Source organism: Equus asinus, chromosome 19 (genome assembly GCF_041296235.1).
Source record: "Equus asinus isolate D_3611 breed Donkey chromosome 19, EquAss-T2T_v2, whole genome shotgun sequence".
NCBI lineage: Eukaryota > Metazoa > Chordata > Mammalia > Perissodactyla > Equidae > Equus > Equus asinus.
Genome location: NC_091808.1, coordinates 10,523,485 through 10,539,234, shown reverse-complemented (window position 1 = coordinate 10,539,234; position 15,750 = coordinate 10,523,485). Strand labels below are relative to the sequence as shown.

The 15,750-nt window shown below is 41.8% G+C and overlaps 2 protein-coding genes across 47 annotated transcripts in view; one reads left to right on the top strand and one right to left on the bottom strand.

Annotated features, from left to right (window-relative positions):
- The window catches only part of TRIP12 (thyroid hormone receptor interactor 12), a 140,497-nt gene extending 128,562 nt beyond the window's left edge, over positions 1–11,935 (bottom strand). For 11 of the 45 annotated variants that reach the window (XM_014835997.3, XM_070489507.1, XM_070489508.1 and 8 more), the window contains exon 1: positions 10,867–11,035. The gene's annotated coding sequence lies outside the window, so the exon portion shown is untranslated. Of the gene's footprint in view, positions 1–10,238; positions 10,350–10,530; positions 10,680–10,866; positions 11,258–11,872 lie in introns of those variants that run through there. The other 34 variants (XM_014836001.3, XM_070489526.1, XM_014836003.3 and 31 more) reach the window with 13 other exon arrangements.
- The window catches only part of FBXO36 (F-box protein 36), an 85,878-nt gene continuing 81,412 nt past the window's right edge, over positions 11,285–15,750 (top strand). Inside the window, exon 1 of one of the 2 annotated variants that reach the window (XM_014836007.3) lies at positions 11,285–11,606. In XM_014836007.3, the coding sequence (XP_014691493.1) occupies positions 11,511–11,606 (96 nt within the window). In that variant the 5' untranslated portion in view covers positions 11,285–11,510. The remainder of the gene's footprint in view (positions 11,607–15,750) is intronic. The other variant, XM_070489535.1, reaches the window with a different exon arrangement.

The window sequence follows — 15,750 nt, the reverse complement described above, 5'->3', positions numbered from 1 at the left end:
TTCTACTATATTTATATTTTCCCTATTATTCCAATTGGGGTTCTGAATAACCCAGGGATACTCATAAGCAGCAAAGGAAGCATATGGAAGAATACAGTATATCTTCCTCATATAAATATAGGACAAAGAACTCATTAAAATAAAAACAGGCAAGAAAATAAACACAGAATGTAGACTGTATTTACTCAGTTAAGCCCCCTCTGCTACTGAAAAATTATATCCTCTTCTGACACAGACTCTCATCCACCCTCATCACACTCCTTGTCTAGAATGTCCAACTCTCTTCAGTTACCCACTCCCCTATCCATCTCCACCTCACCCCAGCCCCCAAGATTCAGCTAACCTCCATGAAGTAGCACTGAGCCAAGGGAAGGAGTGAGTAAGTTAGCTGGTGTTGCTATTACTATTACTCAGGAAGCCTTTTCTGGTTATTCCTATCCCATTCATCTCCCACACCACTGGGCTGATCTAGATCGCTACTGGACTGTATTATACACATTCACAGTGAAAGGCACATCAGAAAGGTAACAAGGAATTGAATTTGGAATTCCATGTGGGCAAGTATTCACGGATGCAGATAATACAACTATTTCGAGAAACATCTTAGTTAATTTTTTACCATATTCGCTAATTCTAAACAGCTAGTCACCTGATGAGGCATCTGAGTAATGTGTAAGAATCCAGTTTGAGAGGTTTTTTTATGGTTAATTTTGTCCCCAAGTTTACCACCCCCTAGGAGAATATAAACTCTAGGCCAAGAACCACATCTTATATATCTTCATAAGCCCTAATCTTGACCTAGGACTTGAAATAAGAAGAGTTCAAAAACATTTATAATAATACATACTTTGCTTATTATTCATATACATTATAATTCCATCTCCACTGTTAACTTCAGACTAACTTGAGTGAGCGCAGAGATGTCTTAGATGATTATTTTTCTAGGTTTGAGAGTATAGCTAACATAAATCAAGCAAGACTTTTAAGAGAGAAATGCAGCAGTTGTTGAAACCAAGATAATTTCTTCCCTTGTACCATGATTCTAATACTAGCCCTTAAAACAGAAGTGCAGGGGTCAGCCCAGTGGCACAGCGGTTAAATGCACACGTTCTGCTTCAGCAGCCCAGGGTTCGCAGGTTCAGATCCTGGGCGCGGACATGGCACCGCTTGGGAAGCCATGCTGTGGTAGGTGTCCCACATATAAAGTAGAGGAAGAGGGGCACGGATGTTAGCTCAGAGCCAGTCTTCCTCAGCAAAAGGAGGAGGATTGGTGGCAGATGTTAGCTGAGGGCTAATCTTCCTCAAAAAAAAAAGAAGTGCAAAAATTTTTAGAACCATTGTTAAGTCCTTGACTTTACATTCCTTAAAAGAACTATAGATTACGCTATTCCTAACTTTAAAACTCTCTTATGTAATATGGAAACTTCCCAAATCCTTTACTATCACATTAAAAATATAAACAACCTCAGCAGGCATCCTGAAAAAGTTCTAAGTTTTTCTAACTATAGTAAACTTTCAAAGGCTAATCGTGCAATTATGAATCATCATAAATTTTTTCCTAACAAGAAACAAAGCATTAATATGCTGAAGATAAGTAAACATATGAGTAAAGTAGAAGGCCCATCCCACAGAAAAGAAATGTCACTATTCAGCAAAGGTTAAGTTTACTGTTTCCTAGCCTACTCAAGGAAGAGAAACTGACTATCATTTAAAACTGGTGCTACAAGGAAGATCCCAAATGATGGGTCTATTATCTCTTCAGTAATTCCTCTCAGTAGCACTTGGTTTGTGTAATGGGAAGATACCTGGAAAAAAATGGCATGGCCTAACATACAGGCAGCTGAAAAGTAATCCTAGATGGCTAGAAGAGGCAGGAGCAGATTGTCTTACAGTGCCACCCCAAAGGCTGAAATTCCCCAGGTCTTACCTCACAGCAGCAACTGGGAGGGCAAAACTTTTCAAAAGGCAGGGCAAAGGGCAGAGTAAAAAAGGAGATGAACTCTGCCATTAACAGTCTAGCTTTCTGAGAAAAGTATTTTGAAGGCACAATATGAAAATCAACACTAAAGTTCCTAACAACAATTGAGAAATAATTAGCCAACAGGTCTGATCACAAAGTTAACTACTGAATCTTCTCAAAAATCAGCCCAATTGTTGCCATCTACTGGGAAAAGGGTACAAACGCTTTTAAATCTGGGGTGGAGGGGTAGAGATGGGGTTTAATTTCCTCTTGAGACTAAGGTGCTTTCCCTAGGGGAGTAGAAGAGATGGAAATATACGCTTCATAGAAGGAAAAAATAAGAAGATGCATGACCGTCTTGCAGAAAAATAAGCACTCCTGCCTGCTGCAGCAGTAAAATACAGACTTCACAAATGTTTTTAGTCTAAAGTCTACAAAACCCCAGAAATTTTGGACAATACAGCCTTAACAGGTACTATTTTAAGTCATAAACTTGCACTAACAGCTAGCAGAACTGCTGTCTCCACATAAGGAAGAATCAAATTAATTCAAACTGCAGTTAGCAATCTACAAGAATATGCTGGAAACAAAAACAGCTAAAGAAAGCTAAATATTACTGCTACCCGACCCCTGAATAAAACACTATTCTCTTCATCTTTATTTTCCCTTCAGCCACCACCTAACCTCATTTCCCATTTTCGCCATCTTGTTGTATGTATTTTTATGAGAGTAAAAGGGATAGTAAACAGTCTACTATGACATGACGCAGAGTGCTAGGCAAATATTTTATTAAAATATTTAACTTGATCAAACTGGGTAAAATTAATCTGCACTTTTTAAAAGTATGTAAATACTTAAGCCACAATTTGCTTTTGTTTTCAACGTTTTTTGACTGTTTTAGACGCTAGGCAGAAGTTTCTCCTCTAAATAAGACTGACAAATTACTGAGTGAGTAACTCACAAAAAACCACATACTAATTCTCAAACAGTACTCTGAATTTAAAAAAAAAAATCTCCGAATAAACAATAGTTGAATGTGTTAAGACAAAATGACGGCCAGCGTCCACTAACGGAAGGAAGAATTCTGTGACTGAACAGAGGAGAGGGGCAGTGGGAGTCATTTAGACACTTAACCAGCTCCTGTTTACTGAACAAAACTTTTTAACTCTTCGGTGGGGAAACTGAACAAGTTTTACCTCACTGCTTCTAGAGCCCCAAAACTTAGCACAAAAACCCTTATATGCAGTCCTAGAAAGGGAAGCAATTTCATAAAAAGATAAATAAGATCTAAAAGCATTTTTCTGTTTCTTTTCAGCTCATTCACAAATTAAATATTTTTCTCCACTTTTCCCATGCCTATTCAGGGATCAGTAACAAATTCAATATGTCTATTTCTTAAATCTAATGTCTTAATCTCCCATTTAAGAACCTCAATAATCTCAGCCCAAATTTCCTGTTATTTCATAAATGAGGACCCTCTGCTCCAGAGGGCCAGTTTACCACACCACTATTACACCTGCAAGCTCCCCATTCTTCCGTACATATCCAAACAATCAGGGCCAGTTCAAGTCCGTCCTCTCTCCATGAAGCCTTCCTCAGTAACTTCAACCCAGGACTGAATCTATCTCTCAACTTCTGAGTACTCGCTGTATAAAACACAACTTCAGGCTTACTAACAAATATGCACAATGTTCTATGTTGTGTTCCACTGTCACAGTTTGAACTCATCTGCAATGAAGTACACTTCAAGATAAGAGATCTCAGAAATCTCTTCTTTCTCCTCAGCGTTCTCCAAGAGGGAAGACCTTGTATGGAACTAGAAATGCACAGAGATCAGTTGCTGATGAAATATTTGTATAATGAAGGTGCTTCCAACAATTTATTCAGTAAAGCCAAAAATCATGCCCTAATTTATCTGTTTCTTAATTTAGATTCTCATATCAGGTTTTCTAAATGCAGAAAACTTGCATTTAGAATATCTACAAAATACTTGTCTATGCTAAATACTATCCTATATATAGTTACCAAGTAAGTTTGACCAGAAAAGTGATTATCAACTAAATGAAACGTAACAGTACTCAGAGGACAAGAACTACGTCTTAAATTCCTTTTGCATTTCTCCCAGCACAACCCTGCTGCACAGTAAGCACTTGATAAGTACCTATTGATACATAAACTTTTATCTACTAATAAACATAATCCCCAGATGCTAAACCTGGAGTAACTAAGTTACTAAAATAGTCTAGAGCCTTCACAATCCCTTAAATAGCTGATTTTAATGAGCCTAATTCTGAAAAATTTATATTCTGGATCCTACACTCAGCTACCAAACCCTGAAAAACTAAAATAAGCAAGTTGACAGTAAATTATGGCAAATGATGCAGTAAACTATGACAAATGATGCTAAAATTATTTCACAATATAGTTTCTTAAGGTGTCACCAAAAGGAACTCTACCAGTCAGCTACCACGTACAATGCATTATGTTAGAGCCTCGTGCCAGCCACTGTGGGGAGAGAAGAATGAGACCTCTACCTCAAGAGGCCAAAGATCTAGTAAAGAAGATCTAAACAACTAATTATATAAGACAGACTGTAAAAGCTATAACTGAAACAAAATGTTGTAGAAGGGGAGAAGAGAATGCAGAGTTAAAATGTCACAGGAGCCACTGGAAAAGTTAACTGTGTGTGTGTAGCTACAAGAGTTCTAAGATGAAGGAGGGGCTCCAACCCAGGGAGACAAAACAATGAAAGCCAGACAAGAATGCTGAAGCTCCTGGGTGTGTTCAGAGAGGAACAAGCAGCTCGATCTAACTGCATGCAACCAAGGGTGCAAAACAGGATTACAAAATACTGGGGCCAGAGCAGAAGTCGGAGCGTTTTCATAGATTTACTATTTACAGAGCAACTACAAGCATTTAGTTTTGGAGAATTTAAAAAAAAAAGGGAAGGGAGGCCCTCCACATGATCTCCACAAACCTGCTCTCTAAGGACACAAAGCAGCTTCAATTACAACTCAACAGTGAATTTCAGATGGGCTATCTGTAAAAACTCACTTTGGATTTCCAGGGCATCACACATGTTTACCAGTATAAGGACTTCAAATTGAATTCATCTGACCTCAAGAAGACAGTGCAAGCTACGTTTACGTATTCAGAACACTCCCACAGGTGGAACGAGTAGGAGTCAGGGTAGAACTCATTGGTTATGACAGCCAACAAGCTGATTAAAATATACACTGAAATGCTCTAACTTCAAGTCTTGAAGGCTTGCTGATAGATACTTCAGCTTATAAACAGCCTTCAAAATCCATGTATGGGTAACATCATATTTATAGAAACAAACAGATTCTGTCTAAGAAACAGAGAAAAAACTAAAATGACATATAAAACTCAATTTTGTACTCAACAAACATGCATACTTTATCAAAACATATTCAGCTCCTCAATGTATCATTTAAATGATCAACTATTATAAGCTAATAATGATCAATTAAAGAATATGAAATGGGCCGGTCCGGTGGCACAGCAGTTAAGTGCGCAGGTTCCACTTCAGCAGGCCGGGGTTGGCTGGTTCAGATTCCGGGTACAGACATGGCACTGCTTGGCAAAAGCCATGCTGTGGCAGGTGTCCCACATACAAAGTAGAGAAGATGGGCACGGATGTTAGCTCAGGGCCAGTCTTCCTCAGCCAAAAGAGGAGGATTGGCAGCAGTTAGCTCAGGGCTAATCTTCCTCAAAAAAAAAAAAAAGAATATGAAATGGCTTGCCCTAATTTTTTCTTTAATATGCACGATTTAAAATAACTTGCAGTCTCTCAAATATATACTGACAGATTAAAAAGAAAACTCCTCAAATCATTTTAGCATTAACAATGACCCAAAATGTTTACTAAAACAAATAAAATAGGACATTAAACACCATTACAAAATATTTTCACTTACAGTTTCATTTTAGAAGACCTATTCCTTCAATAAACATGTAAAGAATCCCTATTATGGGGCAGGCACTGTGTTAGATACTAGCGATAAGAGAGGGGAAGACCGACATCAAGGAATTCATAACTGACTAAGGAATACTATAGTATACTCAAATATTTCCAAGGAGGATACCTACACATACATTAGAAGTATGTTCTAGGCAGGAAGGTGTCAACAAATGAGGCAATGGTCAAGGCTGCCAGGAAGCAGTGGAGGAAGGGCCCTGTGCTCCAATCCATCTCTGCGGCCTATTCTCCTAAATACAGTGTCTAGCACAGAAAGGACAATTAAGTCTAGGTTAGGTGGCAATAACCACTTTTTCAGATTAGGCACCTGAAACTCACAAAGGTTAAATTATTCACCCAAGGTCACAAAGACAGAAAAGGCATCAGGACAGGATAGATAGAAGAGACAGTGGAAAGATAGAAAAGGGAATTAGGTCTGGAACTCAAGTCTTTTACCACCTTCAAATCAGATACTCACTTGAACAGCACTGTTCACTTATGAAAGAGCACGGAGTAGCAGGCAGTTTTAATTCTAGGCTGCTAGAATGACTTCTTAAATCAAGCCCAACCACAAAACTATTACCAACAGCTTCTGCATGCTGAAGACAAAATAGGTAAGTCTGAATAGTGGACAAGTTCCTTTTTCTTCTGGCCAATCCAGGATAATGAAACTACGAGAATCACAATGAAAATCTAAAAGGCCTCAAAGAAAAACTATTCAACAGACTTATTTCAGTCTAGGAAACAGCTTCTTTTGCCAATAACCTAAACTATCAAAAGTTAGGATATTAGACTTAACTAGAGAACTGCATTTTAAAAAATCCAGGACATTAGCCAAATTAAATTTTCTTTAAAAATCAAGAGATGACAGCATCAATATATTTATCTACTTACCACAAATAACAGCAAGCACCTACTACGTACAGAGTAACCTAGCCGACAAGCTAGAAGACGTAAAGGACAAGGGCTAGGGTTTCTGTCTTCAAGAAATCTGTAACATAGCTGTTGGAACTATACTCAGGCACTAAAAGAAAATACACAAATATAAAGCTAACATTACATGTTAAGAACTACCAGCATCAAGATTACATAATCCACAAATTACAGCATAATATCCACCGAATTCTCACTCTTGCACCCTGCACCCTATGCAGGAACTCTGATGGCACATTAGCCAGGAAGCTGTGAAGAGGCAGTCATCATCACTAAACCAAACAGCATCCTGAGGAATCCGCTGGCACCAAGAACCTTTGCGAGCAGGAAGACTGGTTCCATACTGAGCAAGACCAGGCTGACATCACTGGTTTGGAGTGGGAAGGAAAATGGATATTATTTCCAATGAGGTTTATGAGTGTACCTTCATTAGATATGAGATAACCCTTGCCCTCAGGAAGCCTATAATCCAGATGAGGAAACAAAAGCAACACATGTCAACAAATTGAGTACTATAATCCAAAAATGAAGGATATAAAGTTAATCAAGAAATAAAAGGAAAAGATCACGGGATAGAAGTTTTTGAGGAAGTGACTTGAAGGGGTGAGTTGAAGCGAACCTAAAATGACTTAAATGGAAAAGTCCACATCACGCTGGCAGGAACAAGAACTTAAGTGAAGATGAAAAGTAACAAGCAGGATGCTTTTCCAACGGGAGTCCCTCAAATTACTTCTCCAAACAGGGAAAAATAAAGGTGCAATTTGTATCACATTTGCTCAAAAAGATCCCCACCCATCTACTTAAAAGAATTAAAAACAAAAAGCTCCCTAGATTCTATAAACAGATCAAGATTCAGAATTGTTTTTCCTAGTCTCTGATACTAGAAAATCAATTTCACACCAGAACAGGCACAAATTTTTGCAATAATAAAAGCGCAAAGAAATTTGTCTGAAGTTACTTTAAACAGAATTAACAAATTTATTCAGTAGGATGTATACTGAAAAAGTATCTAGCATGCTGATGCAAAAAAAAAATATATTTTAACAGATAAAAATTGGGCCCAAGTTCCACCACCAATTTAGCAGCCATTTCAAATTATAAATCGCTATAACTTCGTATCTTCAACCCACCTTACATCAACGCCTCCCCCATCACCACCACTGGTGAGAAGCCGTATCTTTTTTTAATGACTTCAAAATAGATAACATAATTTTCTAAAACTAATGATAATATCTTACCCTTATTTAGTAGTTTTTCACAGTCATTATATCCACTGGGTCTCACACCCAGCCAGTGAGGTAAAACAGGAAGTACTCAAGCCCATTTTACAGATTAAGTAACTACAGACCAGATAGGGTAGGTGAATAGCTCAAGGTCACACAGCTACTAACTGGCAGCATGTGAATTCCCAGGCCAGTCTGTGTCTCTTTGCTGGGATGCTGTCCTTAAAATAGGATCATAAAACCTTATCTAGATAACATAAATCCAGCAATCTTAAAAGTTAGAAAGGAAAAGTAAACATTACTTCGAATTTACTTTGCTGGGGGAAAGGACGGATTTTACGCTGGCCTAGCAGCCCCTTCATTTGTTAAACATAATTATTTTAGTTTAGCACCTTCTGAAACTCTTACTGCAAAAAGTGTTCTAAAACTTTGAGAAAGTAAATGAAAAACTGAAACAGAAAGCCTGTTCATGGATACAAACTAAATTGTAAATGTCAGCTGAAGGGACTTAAAAACCACTCAAACTCCTGAAAAACTGGGGAGTGAATGGAAACAATGATAATCTTAATTACAGTTCTTCAATTCTTATGGATATTGGCACATTCATAGAAAGGCAGATGTGGACAAAGGCCACAAACCCCAACCATGTTAATGTGCTCTCTTAAGCTTAAAAGAAATGAAATAAAAACTCCCCAATCTCACAGAGATGATATAAAAGCCACACTAACTCAATATTTCTGAGACTGAACATGGAGGAAGGAGTTTCAAAAGAAAGAATTAGAAATTGTGTTTACTCTCAAATTCCCACTTAATATCCATCTCTTTGCATGCTATAAATATGAAAATAAGCCTCAATAAAACCCTCTGCAATCTATTGTCTCTAAACCTCTGATAATTCAACTCCTTAACTCTAACTGCTTCCCCCCCACCCCCCCCACCCCCACCCCGGGTGTAAATGCGACACACACAGGCCTCATATATAGGCCTCTTGCCTCTTTCTCCAACAACTAGGACCTTTGTTCCGAGCGTCGGTTTTTTACCCCACTCAATAGCTCTTTCAACTTTCTACCCCATATTTGTTTTGTTTTGTTTTTAGAGAGGAGATTCTGAGCCTCAACTTTCCAGGTCTTTAAAAAATGAAATGCCAAAAATGTCTAAAGAGACTGGAGAGGAATAGAAAGTTAACCACACAACGAAACGGCCTACAAAACGGAGGAAAGCCCGGGGATCGGGTGATTTAGCAGCCCAGGCAAGATCGGAGAAGGCCGACTAGGGAGAGGGACAGTAGGGGGGCAGTTACACGTCCCCTCGGAACAGATTCACTGCGCTATTAAACGTACCCCCACCCCCACCCCACACGAACGTTTACACACTGACACATTCCCTCCCCCAATTCACTAACGAAGCAACTAAACTATACCCCCTACCAGACCCGAAGCTTAAGCTAACCCTCCCCCAAAGTAAAACGGCATTATCAAAAACAAACAAATCTGTCTTAAGGGTTTGGGAGCAGCCCCTTCCGTTCTATCCTCCCCACACAAGGGGAATCAATTCCCTCCCGTCCCCCAGGAGGAATTCAAACGGGTAAGTTAGTTCCCCACGATGTGCATGTGTTTTTTTAATGTTTATTAATTTTTTCCCTCCAGCAAATTAAGGATTTCTCTTACTCTGAGGAAGGGAACGACACGGGGGAAGACAGGATGTGGGATTTTACTTCGTTATTAGAACTCCCCCCAACTTGTTTCTGAACCAGAAACCCACTCACTCTCGAGAAGGATGGAGGAGTGAGGGTGAACTGAATGGACACACGTTATAATAGGTTTTATGTAATCCACATATAAATAAATTAATCGCCTGACTCGCTTTGAATGCTAATACGATTGGAGTGACAATTGGTCCACCTCCCTCCTCCAAGTCCTGGACCCCCTCCCCCTCAATTTCCATTCAAATCAATTTAGAAGGATGCTCTGCTCTCCTCTCGGCCAAGTTTCTCGGCCTCTTCCATGCCCCCCCTGCACGCCCGTCTCGTTGTCATCCTCCCTAAGCCTCAACTTCCCACGGCTAGAAAAACTGCCCGGCGCAGACCCCGGCTCCGGCCTCGCCCGCCCTCAACCGTCCCCCTTGGCAGGAAACCCCTTACTGCGGTCTAAAGTCACTCCGGCCTCTCCCTCCTCTGACCCTCGCTTCCCACAACTGTTGTCACTCGAGCTGCTCCCTAGTTTCCATTTCCGGGCCGTCCCTGGCCCTGGAGCCTCCCCTCTCCCGGTTTCCGGGCCCCCCATCCCATTTCCGGGGAACCCTTGCCGTCTTCACACCCCCCACCTGCACTTCCGGCCCCCCACTTTCTCTCTTCCTAGACGCCCTCCAAGCTCCAAAGCCCACTTCCGGCCCCCCCGACCCCCGCGGGGCTCCCCAAGACCCACACGCCTTACCCCGGTTCCGTGAAGGTCCCTCCTCATTGCGGGGGGCCAGAGGGGGGAACCCAGCGACCCCCCGCTCCCGTCCGGCCCCGGTCCCTCCGGCTGCGGTCTCCCTCGAGCGCCTCGCCCGTCAACCCCCGGCCCGCTCCTTCCGCGGCCCCGCCGCCGCCGCCGCCGCCGCCGCCGGGAGCAGGCCGAGCGGGGGCTGAATCGCGGCGATGACACAACCGGGCTTCCTGGGACTTTCTGTTCCAGCTCCTCCCCCTCCCCCCGCTGCCCCCCCAACTCCTCAGCACAGCCCCCTCCTCCGAGGCCTGGCCCCGCCGCTCGGAGCTGCGCCCCAATTACCTAGTTGGGCCCCAAAGTCTCCGGTCCGGACTCGGTGGCGCGGCAGTAACTTCCACTCGCTCCCCCCACCCCCCCCGGCGGCGGCGGCGGCGGCGGCGGCGGCGGCTCCTCGGTCCCTTCAATTATCAGCTGAGCCGCAGCACCGCGCCCGGCGTGCGCCTCCGCCCGCGCCGCCTCCCTCCCTGCCCGTTCCAACACCCTCCGGGAACTACTTTGCCCTGCGGTTCCGGCTGACGGGCTCGTCCGCGGGACAGGCCCCGCTGCCTATTCGCGGCCCATCACATCGCCCTTCCGTCCCCCACGGCCCGGCTCGACTCCCCCAGCGGCCTGCGATCTCCTCCCGATCCCTTCGAGGGACCAGGAAGGGGAATATGAGCTTCGCTTGGTATCCCTCCGCCGGGGTCACCCCCTCCCCTCCGTAGCAGCAGGAACTAATTCCCCTTCAGGTCACCAGGGACCTGAAGGTGGAAATTTCACGGATCAGGGTTCTCTGTGACCCTTGGAAGATGGGATGATCACCCCACATTAGAAACCCCCTGCCAGCTCAAAAGCAGGGTTCAGTTTAAACCAGGTCTTTGGCCCCATGACCCCAGTCAAGCCCCGCCTCTTCCTGGTTGTCTTAGCGACGGCGGTGGCGTCCCAAGATGGCGTCGTGGCTGCCGGAGACTCTGTTCGAAATTTTAGGACAAGGCCCAGCGCCGAGCAAAGACTATTACCAGTTGTTGGTCACCCGGTCACAGGCAAGTGCGAGCTGCGGTTTACCCTCTTTACTAACTCCCTGCCCGCCCCGGTGGAGCCTGGAACGCGAGCCGCGCTAGGCTGAGAGCGGCCGGGGCCCGCCGGAAGCGCCCTGTGAGCCGGGAGATGTCCCTCGTCACCTCGGCCTCCTCGGCCGGCCCGGCGGCCCGCATGTCCCTTCTCAACCCCAGCCCGGCCCGTCTCCGGCGAGCCTCCTTGGCCTCCCCACGGCGCCGCCCGCTCCCATCCTGCCACCCGGGCTTCCTACCCGCAGAGTTCCCTCCGCGCGAAGAGAAAAACAAGGCGTCCCTGGTTTGCGTGCAGCCTCACCTCAGCGTGGGAAGGAGGGAAAGACAGACTCAGCCAAGTGTCCCAAGGAGGAGCCGGCAGGGGAGGGAAGAAAGGGACGATCTCTTTTCCAGGGTAGGACTTAATCATGGGAGATTTGAAAAATCTCATTGTGGTCTTTCCGTGTACCACGACCACACCAAAACTTCCTTATTTCTGGTAGGGACTCATCGTGGAGAGCTTTTCCCTTACCTTTTCGGAGTCCCTTCTATCCCATTGAAAGTGTGCGGGGGGTGGTCCAAAAATGTTTTCAGCTGCTCGGCCCGTCAGCCCCACCCATCATGACATCTGCTCCACAACAATAAGACCGAGGATTATGCTATCGCTGGACTAAAGTAACCATCGGCCTATTTTTATGACTACTTTAGCTATGGAAGGTGGGCTTTTGGATGATTTATTGAGCCCTGGAAATGATCAAGTTGGACTGGGCCGCCTCCACTCGGAACACGTTTCGGAACACGATTCCTGGCCGAGCGTACGCCTGTCATTGAGATATTCATGCACCTTGTACCTTAATAGATGGCATTCCTATAAAATCAAATATAGAACTTCATATATATTTGTTTTGGTGTAGATATTGAACATCGCATCAGTTTTTCCATGAGCCCTTAAATAGGCAGAGAATAATTTTTTTATAGCCTCAAAAGCAACTTTTAAAATAGATTTATTTTTTAAATTTAAAATTTATAAATATTACAAATGTAATATCAATATTACAAGCATGGTAGACTGTCAAATTCTTATTAAACACTTGTTTTAGGAATTTTTACACAGTTACTTGGAATTTCTTAAATGCTGAAATTGACTTTTTTGTGCGTTTTTAGGACTATTTTCCATTTGCTTTCCGATGTATGATCCTAACAGTTCTTCCGTTTCTAACGTGCATAATTGAAAGCAATAATATCTTACCATATCCGTACTTCATTTTCTGTTCTCATCTACCTCAAGTAAGTTAGAATGTTCTAATTTTTGCTTTACAACCTTTTCCATAATTTGTCTTTAAAAATTTTTTTTCAGCATTTCTTTTTCTTGAGGGTCTGGTATTACAAGTGTACTATGTTCTGATGTTGTAAGCCTCAACAAGTTGAATACTTGTTTACCTTTTTGTTTTAGTAAATTAACCATAGGAGGGCTCCTGGCGTTCATTTTCCCCAAGAATGCTTCTGTTGAGGTTCTTCAGACTTTGCTCTCTAGTCTAACTCGGGCACCTGCCTTCCTCCAGCTCCTCTGTTTTATGAAGTACCCCCCCACACTCCCCGTCAAGTATTCTTAATTCTTTCTTTTTTCTTTCTTTCCTTTTTTTTTAAAAAAAAAAACCCCGAAACTCTCCTTTATTTCAGGCCCTATTCTTTCTGTCATCTGCTCATATATAAAATCCTCTTCAAGATCTGATCTATTTTCTTTTTTAAGCAGACTGAATATATCCACTACAGTTCTACCAGCGCGAGTTAATTTCAAATCTGATTAATTCACTCTCTTTTTAAAGTAAAATTTGTTGTAAAATATAGTAAGCCAAAAAAACCAGTCTTTTCTGTCAACTGTCTTGAGAATATGCTATTTTCTAACCACAAGATAATTTTTCTAAGTCTCAGCACAGGAAACCAAACATCCAGTAAGAGGTGGTCTGACATAAATAAGTACTAAAAGACTAGAATTAAATTGTGTTTTATAAGATGGACTTTTTTCTGGAGTGACTTTCTAAAATTGATTCTTGTACATTTTTAAATCTTTCTTTCTGCCTCTATTCCCCAAAATGTTGTATATTATCCAAAATATGCCCCAGACTTAGATGGATCCTTTTTTCACTCTGATTCCTTTTTTAATTCTTCTTCACTGCTTTTATTTTTATTGGCTTTAAATCCAAATAACTGCACATTTGACATGGATTTGAAGGCAGATATCTCTCATTAATGTCATACCACCATTGGCCTAGTCCAGAATATAAATATAAATATAAAAGCTTCTTTGCCTTCTTGCTTATACAGCAACATTAAAAATATATTTTCATGATTATGGAGGCATTTCCACTTAACAACTTGATGCCCTGATTTTTTTTTTTTCCTTCAAAAAAGGGACTTATGGAATATAGCTTGGAGTCAATGAAGTTTAATTCTGAAATCTGATCTTTATAATGATGATCGGAAGGCTTAGAAAAATCAGTGCACTGCCTTCTAAATCAAACATTTACCCAATAGTCTCACTCTAGTTTTAGTAGTATATATATTATATTAGATTCTAATTCTTTGAAAACTAGTAGATTTATAGTACATTAGGGTTGGAAAGAATCTTTATTTTTTATTGAGTTAATGATAGGTTACAATCTTGTGAAATTTCAGTTGTACATTAATGTTTGTCAGTCATGTTGCAGGTGCACCACTTCACCCTTTGTGCCCACCCCCCACCCCACCTTTCCCCTGGTATCCACTAGACTGTTCTTAGTCCACATTTTTAAATTCCTCATATGAGTGGAGTCATACACAGATTATCCTTCTCTACCTGGCTTATTTCACTTAACATAATTCCCTCAAGGTCCATCCGTGTTATTGCAAATGGAATGATTTTGTTCTGTTTTGCAGCTGAGTAGTATTCCATTGTATATATGGGAAAGAATCTTGAGTATTATTTAGGCCAGTGATATTTCACATTTAGCTTCTAGGGAAGTCTTATTGTGTTCCTGAATGAAGATCCTTTCCTTAATTTTAATCAGCAAGTTGGCATTTACCATAGGGATGCAAAACTGTAAGAAGATGCTTGACTTCAAAGAATTTATCATTCAGCAAATAGGTATGAAATGCCGTATATATGCAGGCTGCTGTTGTAGATGCTGGAGAAACATAAGTGAACCAAAGTCCCTTGTCTCATGCAGCATAGATTCTAGTGGGAGGAACATAGTGATCTGATTTATATAAACATTTAGATGGTTTAACTTTTGTATCTTTTGTTTAAGTCCAAAGGATGTTCATTGCCAACTTAATGAATAGCACAGACACTTTAAAATCTGAATCCAGAGGAAGCAAAAACCACTTTAGACTAAGAGGTGCAGGAAGGTACTATTATCAGTATTTTGCTCTTGAAATTCTCTCTTCTTTGTCCTTTTATCTCTTTCATAGACGTGTTGCTTAAAGTAGTCAGAACTAAATACTTAGGTTTAATGTCACAAATACTAGAAAACTGCTAGAAACAGTAACCGTATGCTAAGTAGATGAGAATTGGCAGATATGGCCTCTTGCAGCTAATAACACAGGTGGTTGTCCCAGGAGTACTGACATGTTGTAGTCACTCCAGGAGATGAAAGAAGGAAGAGTTGGGTAATAGATTAGTCTTATTTTGTCTATCTTAATCCTCAAAACTCCTAAAAGATACCTGAAGTTAACATCACCTGAAAAAAAAAAATCCAAAAACTTACTCCCCAAAATGGCAAGTATTTTTGACATGCTTTCGAGTCATGTAGCTCTGACAAACTGAAAACACTGAAAAAGGTCGCCTGCCAGCTGTGATGGGAAACTCATCTCAGTGACTTCTGAAAAAGGAATTAGAAAAAACTAGACTTGGTGGCCGTTCTTTGAAAGACTTTGCAACAAAGAATTGTGCCGATGCCATTTCAAACTACAGACCAATTTTAAAGAATTAAAATTTGGAGACCGGCCCCGGGGTGTAGTGGTTAAGTTCACATGGTCTGCTTAGGCGGCCCAGGGTTCACAGGTTCAGATTCCCGGCGCAGACCTACACACCGCTCACCAAGCCATGCTGTGGCAGCATCCCACATACAAAATAGAGGAAGATTGACACAGATGTTAG